This window comes from Ochotona curzoniae, unplaced genomic scaffold, assembly GCF_017591425.1.
Source record: "Ochotona curzoniae isolate NIBS_2020 unplaced genomic scaffold, NIBS_Ocur_1.0 contig_1014, whole genome shotgun sequence".
NCBI classification, from domain to species: Eukaryota; Metazoa; Chordata; class Mammalia; order Lagomorpha; family Ochotonidae; genus Ochotona; species Ochotona curzoniae.
In genome coordinates, this window is record NW_024464920.1 from 5,279,978 (window position 1) to 5,288,739 (window position 8,762).

The following is an 8,762-nucleotide window of genomic DNA, read 5'->3' on the forward strand; positions in this document are numbered from 1 at the left end:
TGTTGTGCCAGCCCCTACATACAACTCAAACTGGATCAGTCTGCAACAACGGCAGATCCTAGCAACAGTAGGTACAAAACAGGGACGATTCCCAGGAAATTCAACTGAAAATAGAAGGCAGGAAAAACCTCTTGCTAAAAAGACATATTTCTTGGGGGACATTCATTGTTGCATTGTGAGTAAATTGCTGTCTGTTGCGCCAGAATCTCACAGGAGAGCAGCTTTCCCAGGCTAGGGGCAAGGAGTTGGATGGGAAGTGGAGCAGCTGGGACATAAACTGGTACCCATATGGGATCCCGGTATTTGAAGCGGGAGAATTAGCCAATTGAGCCATTGTGTCAGGCCCTCCGACAGGCAGCTTAACAGTTGCTAATCCTTGGAGCCTTGGACTCCCCTCAGCTGAAGATCAGACTAGCTGTTTCCCGCCCCTACCCTGGCACGGGACCCCCTCCCGAAACTCAAACCAACCAGAGACTGGCCCTTAACGCACAGAACTCCTTTATTAGTAAGGAAGAATGCTATTGGGCGGCCCAGGGCTGGAACACAGCTCCAGGCAGGGGGAAGAGAGATGGCCGTGAATTTACATGTCCAGGCGTGGCTCTCACCTGTCCTAGCCTCCGCTGGGCACTCTGGCTCTGCAGCAGCAAGGACACAGTGTGGCTAACGCAGCCTCTGGAAACTCTGGGGCCCGCGTTTTAAGAGGGAGCCGTAGGCTTGGCGGAACTGGCGGTTCATGGCGGCAAAGAGCACGGGGTTGATGCAGCTGTTGAGCCAGGTGAGGTTGGCAGCAAGCATGTGGGCCACCCGCGGAGCCTGGACCTTGGTGTCCAGGATGTTAAGCAGTAAGAAGGGAATGTAGCTGAGAGTGAAGCAGAGGAACACAGCGAAACACATCCGGGTCACTTTTCCAAACTCGGACGGGGAGTCGTGAGCTCTTCGCGCGCCTGTGGCTGGCCGGGCCTTGGCAGGCGTCTGTGGGTGGGAATGGCTTTTTGGTGCTGTCTGTTTGGCTACCTTGTTGTGGCTCGGTGCTCCTGCTTCTGCAGAGTCTCCTTCCTGGGTCTGGGTGGTGGCAGTGCTTTCTGGCTCAGATGAAGTCCCTTCACTGGGCCTTCCAGAGGCCACCCCGCTGTCCAGCTCTTGGAAACGACCAGGTATGGCGTCGTGGGTGCCAGCCACGTGGTTGGAGCGCACGCTGGCCTGTTGCAGCTTGTACTGGTCGAGCGCCTGTGCTGCCCGTTTCACCTGGCGGTGGATGAGGCAGTAAAAGATGCCCACACTGCTGAGCCCCAGCACAAAATAGATGCCCATGAGGATGGTGGTGTATGGACGGCCTCGGATGCGGTCGAAGCTGCAGGTGCAGACCACAGATACCAAGATATAGACAGACCAGAGTGGGGCGAAGCTAGCCACCCCCACCACCCAGGTGCCCACCAGGGCCAGCACTAATCCCTTGGCACTGAAAACTCGGGGAAAGAGCCTGGGGTGTGCGATGAGGAGATAGCGCCCCACTGCGATGAGGCAGAGGGTGAGAATGGAGACAGAATTGGAAGTGAAAAGCAGGAGCCCAAAGACCCTGCAGAAGGTGGCACCAGTACGCCAATGCAGGTGGAGGTAGGTGTCCACGGAGAAGGGCTGCAGGATGGTGCAGTAGAGGAGGTCGGCCAGTGTCAGGTTGGCAATGAGCAGGTTGAAACGGGTTCGGAGCTTGGGCTGGATGGCCAGAGCCAGCAGGGTGAGCACGTTGCCCACGGTGCCCGTCACAGCCACCAGCACACCCCAGCTGACTGCCACGTAACGGTAGCCTAGCACAGACTCGTGGTAACAGGAGAAGCTGGCATCTGAGGCATTCCACATGGCGGAGGCTGGAAAGGCGACAGGCGGGCAAGAAAGAGGGATTAGAAGCTGGTCTTCAGCTTGGCTCCCTCGAGCAGCTCGGGGCCCCTGGACACCTGAACTGCTTGCCTCGGTCCCTGTCCTGCACAACCGTCCCCAGCCACCCCAGCCCTCTCCTGGCCTGATGATCCTTTCCCAACTCAAACATTTCTTCAAATTCTCCTCTAAGTGTGTCTGGATTTCTGTTTGTTCCTTCCCCCAACCCTAGGTCTCTCCAATTGCTGTCAGTAATCCAGTGCTCTCTAACGTTTATTAAAAAAAAAAAAAAAAAGGTTTAAATTGTTTATTTGGGGGTTGGCTCCATGGAGTGTCAGGCTAATCACCTGCCTGCAGTGCAGGCAACACTTATAAGCACCGGTTCGAATCCCAGATGCTCCACTTCTGGTTCGGCTCTGTGTCTATGACTTGGGAAAGCAGTGGAGGATGGCTTATGTGCTTAGACCCCTGTATCCAGGTAGGAGACCTAGAAGAGGCTCCAGACTCCTGGCTTTGGGCCAGCTCAGCTCCAGCCATGGCAGCCGTTTGAGTGAATCAGATGGAAGACCTATCTCTGTCTTTCTCTCTCTCTCTACCTTTCAAATAAAAATAAATATTTTTAAAGGGGTGTGCAATGAGGAGATAGCATCCCACTGTGAGGCAGAGAGGAAGCTCTTCTGACCATTGATTCACTCCCCAAGCAGCCGCAATGGGGAGCTTTACCGATCTGAAGCCAAGAGCCTGGAGCCTCCTCTGGTTCTTCCACGCGGGTGCAGGGTCCCAAGGCTTTGGGCCATCCTCCACTGCCTTCTCAGACCACAAGCAGAGAGCTGGATGGAAAGCGGGGCCTCCGGGACACAACTCCACACCCATATGGGATTCCGGCACATTCAAGGCAAGGACTTTAGCTGCTGGGCTACCATGCCCGGCCCAAATTAAAAAAAAAAAAAATTAAATCTTAAAAAGAATTATTTTAGTTATTTTAAAGGCATAGTGATATCAGTAGAGGGAAAGGGAGGGGCAGAGAGAGAGACATTTTATATCTGCTGGTTCACTCCCCATATGACTCCAAATGTTGGGGCTGGACCCAGGCCAAAGCCAGGAACCAAAAACTCCATCGAGGGTCCGGCGCGGTGGCGCAAGTGGTTAAGGTCCTCGCCTTGCACGCCCGGGATCCCATGTGGGCACCGGTTCTATCCCGGCAGCCCCGCTTCCCTTCCAGCTCCCTGCCTGTGGCCCGGGAAAGCAGTCGAGGATGGCCCAAAGCTTTGGGACCCTGCACCCGCGTGGGAGACCCAGAAGAGTCTCCTGGCTTCGGATCAGCATAGCATCGGCCGTTGTGCTCACTTGAGGAGTGAATCATCGGACAGAAGATCTTCCTCTCTGTCTCTCCTCTCTGTATATCAGCCTTTCCAACAAAAAAAATAATAAAAAAAAATAAATCTTGAAAAAAACTCCATGGAGACCTCCCACATGGGTGGCAGGGACCCAGTTATTTGAACTTTCTTCTGCTTTCTCAGGTACATTACAGGGAGTTGTGTCAGAAATGGAGGGACTTGAATCGGTACTCCAGTACAGGATGCTGACTGGCATTGCAAATGACAGCTAGGCCAGCCACCATGCTAACCCCTGGGGATCCCTTCTCTCTACTCAAGTGCTGCTGCACTTCACTCTGCTACACACACACACACATGCACACACACACGCAGGTGTCCGTTTTCCTGTTGGTTGCCACTAGGAAGCTAACAGAAAAGACTAAGGAAAAATACACCCACGAGCAGGTACTCACGGGGAGCCTCGGTTCTCTCTGCAGGGAAGGAAGCTGAGTCACGCCAGGAGCGGTCCCTTCCAGCGAGCGGGCAGGCTTGGCTCCTGGGGCTCCCTGCTCGCCTGTCTCCTCTCAGCACTGGACTGAAGAAGCAAGAAACTCCCCAGTTACCCAACCTCAGCCACTTCCCTCGCTACCTCCGGTCCTGCTCGTCTCACTTCTCTGGTGAAATTCCCCACAACTTACCCCAGAGTTCTGTTGCTCACATCCAAGCTCTCTTTCATTCTCTCTCTCCCTCTCTCTCTCTCTCCCCCCACTCGGCATGTCAGGAAACCTACAAAGTCATCGCTGAGGATTTCCTGGGCGCGGACACAGTACCAGATCTTCCGGGGCCCCTGCTCCAAGAGACGAGAGATCAGACAGGGCCCAAGAACAGGCTGCTTTTGGGGGTGGAGCATCTTCCTTTCTCTCGTTCCTTCTTTCTTTCTATATTTATACTTACTTTTATTGGAAAGGCAGATTTACAGAGAGAAGAAGAGACAGAGAGGAAGACCTTCCATCTGATGGTTCACTCCCCAGATGGGATCAATGGCCAGAGCTGAGCTGATCCAAAGCCAGGAGCCAGGAGCTTCTTCCAGGTCTCCCACATGGGTGCAGGGTCCGAAGGCTTTGGGCTGCCTGCCACTGTTTTCCCAAGCCATAAGCAGGAAAGTGGATGGGAAGTGGAGCAGCCAGGACATGAACCATGGCACCCACACATATGGGTTCCTGGTGCCTGCAAGGTGAGGATTTAGTCATTGACCACCACACTGGGCCCAGCACTGGCTTCTCTTCTCTCTGGGACTTGGAGGTGGTTTAAGTCAGAGTGGCCCTTGAGAGACTCCAGCGCATCTGAGAAATGGAGTCAGATGAAGATGGGTGGGGAAAGGAGTATCATCTTGGATTTTGGCTTTATGGTACACAGAAGCTCAGGCCTGTTCCATCCATCCATCCATCCATCTATCCATTCATCCATCCATCCATCCATCCATCTATCCATCCATCCACTCGTCCAGTCACTGCACATTTGTATTGAGTGTCTACTTTGCACCTGACTGACTAAGGATACAAGAAGCTCTGATGCATGGTTTTTGGGTATCATTTGGTAGGAGACACAGATATACAAGTCTTTAAAAGTTTAACTGGCTCTTAAAACCAGCAGTTGGTAAACTTTGACCTATGGTCAAATGTAGTTTGCCCTCTAGTTTTAAGTTTTTTAAATATTTATTTATGGGCCCAGCATGATGACCTAGCAGCTAAAGTCCTCGCCTTGAATGCGCTGGGATCCCATATGGGCGTCAGTTCTAATCCTGGCAGCCCTGCTTCCCATCCAGCTCCCTGCTTGTGGCCTGGGAAAGCAGTCGAGGACGGCCCAAAGCCTTGGGACCCTGCACCCACATGGGAGACCTGGAGGAAGTTTCTGGCTCCTGGCTTCTGGCTTTCGATTGGCTCAGCTCCAGCAATTGCGGCTGCTTGGAGAGTGAATCAGTAGATGGAAAAGATCTTCCTCTCTGTCTCTCCTCCTCTCTGTATATCTGACTTTGTAATTAAAATAAACTAATGTTAAAAGTAAATAGACATTTATTTATTTGTTTATTTATCTGAAGGTCAGAATTACAGAGAGAGGGAAAGACAGGAAGATCTTCCATCCATTGGCTCAAATAGCTGCAACAGCTGGAGCTGAGCTGATCCAAAGCCAGGAGCTTATTCTAGGTCTCCCATGCAGGTGCAGGGTCCCAAGGCTTTGGGCCGTCCTCAACTGCTTTCCCAGGATACAAGCAGGGAGCTGGATGGAAAGTGGAGCTGTAGTGTTTAGAACCGGTGCCCATATGGGATCCCAGCACACTCAAGGTGAGGACTTAAGCTGCTAGACCACCCCGTCAGCAGGGGTTTGAGCTGCCAAGGAGGAAGGAATTCATGGAGAAGCAGTTGGACGTACTTTAAATGGTGCACAGGGGCCCAGCGTGATAGCATAGCAGGTTAAGTCCTCACCTTGAGCATGCCGGGATTCCGTATGGCTGCCGGTTCTAATCCCAGCAGCTCTGCTTCCCATCCAGCTCCCTACGTGTGGCCTGGGAAAGCAGTCGAGGACGGCCCAAAGCCTTGGGACCCTGCACCCACATGGGAGACCTGGAAGAAGTTCCTGGCTCCTGGCTTTGGATTGGTGTAGCACCGGCCATTGCAGTCACTTGGGGAGTGAACCATCAGACAGAAGGACAGAAGATCTTCCTCTCTGTCTCTCCTCCTCTCTGTATATCTGACTTTGCAATAAAAACAAACAAATAAATAAATCTTAAAAACAAAAACAAATGGTGCACAGTAGTTTTGGAGGGAGATCGGTCGAAGGGTACTCCAGACAGCCAACAGTGTCCTCAGGGATTGGAGCAGAAGCCAATGAGGGTGTACGGGAGAGAGCTGCAGAGGAGAGCAGGGCCGTGGGCAGGACCCACGAGGGCACTGGGGAGCTGGGCTGCATGCAGATTTGTATGGAGACAGCTGTGAGTGAGCAGCACGGGCTGTGAGCCAGCAGGAGAGCCCAGGAGAAGGCGCTGGGGGTTGGGCTTGTGGAGGGGTCGGGCCACATGTCTGTCGCGCAGGGCCCCAGACACACAGGACCCGCCGCTTGCTCTCATGCTCTTCAGTCGCTTCCTGGACAGTCTTACTTCCTTTTAAGATTTCTTTATTTGGGTCTGGCCCAGTGGCCCAGTAGCACAGTGGCTAAATCCTTACCTTGGACATGCCGGGATCCCATATGGGTGCTGGTTCATATCTCAGCTGCTCCAACTCCCTGCTTGTGGCCTGGGTAAGTGGTGGAGGACGGCCCAAAGCCTTGGGACCCTGCACCTGTGTGGGAGACCCAGAAGAGGCTCCAGGCTCCTGGCTTCAGATAGACTCAGCTTTGACCATTGCCAGCAACTTGGGAAGTGAACCAATGGATGGAAGATCTTCTTCTCTGTCTCTCCCCCTCTCTGTAAATCTGCCTTTTTAATAAAAATAAATAAATCTTTAATTTTTTCCCCTTTATTTGAAAGACAAAGCAATGAGAGAAAGAGGGAGAGACGGAGATCGTCCATCTGCTGGCTATCCCTCACAGACCCATCATGGCTGGGTTGGGCCAGGCCAAGATCAGGAATCAGGAACTCTGCCTGGGTCCTCTAAGTGAGACAGGGGTCATTTGCTTTCCCAGGCACACTGGCAGGAAGCTGGAATGGAAGCAGAACAGCCAGGACTGCAAGCAGTGCTCTGATCTGGAATGCCAAGTAGCAAGCAGCGGCTTCACCTGCTGTGTCACAAGGCTGACTCCACAATCCAATTTTTTTTTATAAAGTATCTATTTTTATTGGAAAGTCAGATATACAGAAAGGAGGAAAGACACAGAGGAAGATCTTACTTCTGCTGATTCACTCCCCTAGTGGCTGCAACTGCTGGAGCTGAGCCAATCTGAAGACAGGAGCCAGGAGTCTCTTCCGGGTCTCCCACTCGGATGCAGGGTCCCAAAGTTTTGGGCTGTACTCCACCACTTACCCAGGCTACAAGCAGGGAGCTGGATGGGAAGCAAGGCTGCCAGGACAAGAACTGGCACCAATATGGGATCCCGAGCGTGTGCAAGGTGAGGACTTTAGCTGCTATGCTACCTCACCAGGCCTTAAAATTTTTGTTTTTTAAATTCAATACTTATTTATTCTTGAAAGGCCGTGTGACAGAGAAGGAGTTGCACAGAGACAAACAAGAATTTTCCATTTACTAGCTCACCCCTGAATGCCTGCAACAGGCAGAGCCGGGACAGGTGCTTCATCCAGGTCTCCTATAGGAGTGGCAGCAAGCACTTGACCTGTCATTTGGTACCTCTCGTTGCATTAGCAGGAAGCTGGTTCAGCAGTAGAGTACCCAGGACAAGAGCCAGGCACTCTGACATGGGGTATTGACAACCCAAGTGGCAGTGTAACCCCCAGAGCCACAACATTGGCCCCAAATTCTTAGCACTTTACTCCCGGCCCAGCAAGAGCCCTGCTTTTTCTTTTTTTCTCATTCTGCCCTGGGCCCTACCAACTGTGTAGCTTGTCCTGGTTAAGATGGTGGGTTGTGGGCCCGGCGCGGTGGCGCAAGTGGTTGGGATCCTCGCCTTGCACACCCGGGATCCCACGTGGATGCTGGTTCTAGTCCCAGCAGCCCCGCTTCCCTTCCAGCTCCCTGCCTGTGGCCTGGGAAAGCAGTCGAGGACGGCCCAAAGCTTTGGGACCCTGCACCCGCGTGGGAGACCTGGAAGAGGCTCCTGGCTTCGGATCGGCATAGCATTGGCCGTTGCGCTCACTTGGGGAGTGAATCATCGGACAGAAGATCTTCCTCTCTGTCTCTCCTCTCTGTATATCAGCCTTTCCAATAAAAATAAAATAAATCTTTAAAAAAAATGGTGGGTTGTGGGAATGAAGAACAAGAATCAGGACCCATAGGTTGTTTGGAGGTCAAATAGGACTGTTAGGGGACTCACCGGAAGAAGGGTGAGGAAGAGAGAGGAACAAGGACGGAGCTCCATTTGGCAGACGGGTGGGGAGCCCCCAGTCACTGAGGCGCGGAAGGTGAGGGGGCAGCAGGCTCGCGTCCCACAGAGCAGCCTGAACAGCAGGCCGGAGCCGTGTGGCGTGTGCTAGCACCGGACTCGCCAGCCCCTTCCCCTGGCCCTCTCCCCACCTGACCTGACCCCGGCTTTCCTCCACCCGCTCTTCTGCCCAGCCCCCACGCTCCCGCATCTCCACTTTTCTTATTTTTCTTCTGTCTTTGTTCTTTTCAAGTTGACCTGGAAAAGCACCAGCACCCCTAACACCAACTTCACAGCTCAGCCCTGGGGGCCCCTCTTCCCGTCATCTTCCCCTTCAGCAGGCAGCGCCCCACATTTCCACCTGCCTGCGAGACTGGCAAGTGGACAGAAGCGAAGATGAAGGCAGGAGGACCACACACAGGCTGGGCGCCTCGGAATGATCGACTTTACCTTCTTGCCACCCAGTAGGGCCACAGGGCAAGGGCCATCCTCTGCTGCTGGGGTGGGGGAGGTGGTGATACACAGTTGAACAGAATACTGGGGGAA

General features: G+C 53.3%; 1 protein-coding gene across 3 annotated transcripts; it reads right to left on the reverse strand.

The window, feature by feature from the left end:
• Positions 1 to 321: 321 nt before the first annotated feature.
• GPR84 (G protein-coupled receptor 84) lies at positions 322 to 3,926 on the reverse strand. 3 transcript variants are annotated; one of them, XM_040989350.1, is made up of 3 exons: positions 3,887 to 3,926; positions 3,658 to 3,783; positions 322 to 1,865 (listed from the first exon to the last, which is right to left on the reverse strand). In XM_040989350.1, exon 3 carries the CDS (start codon positions 1,855 to 1,857, stop codon positions 661 to 663), a length of 1,197 nt encoding a protein of 398 aa, XP_040845284.1. In that variant the 5' UTR covers positions 1,858 to 1,865; positions 3,658 to 3,783; positions 3,887 to 3,926; the 3' UTR covers positions 322 to 660. The 3 variants fall into 3 exon arrangements, with proteins under 3 accessions (XP_040845284.1, XP_040845296.1, XP_040845289.1); XM_040989362.1 differs by having other exon boundaries at positions 3,662 to 3,783; positions 3,887 to 3,920; XM_040989355.1 differs by lacking the exon at positions 3,658 to 3,783 and having other exon boundaries at positions 3,887 to 3,899.
• Positions 3,927 to 8,762: the final 4,836 nt, after the last annotated feature.

What these genes read in the sequence shown, in the direction of transcription:
- GPR84 (XM_040989350.1), bottom strand. Translation starts at nt 1,857, where the DNA reads ATGTGGAATGCCTCAGATGCCAGCTTCTCCTGTTACCACGAGTCTGTG.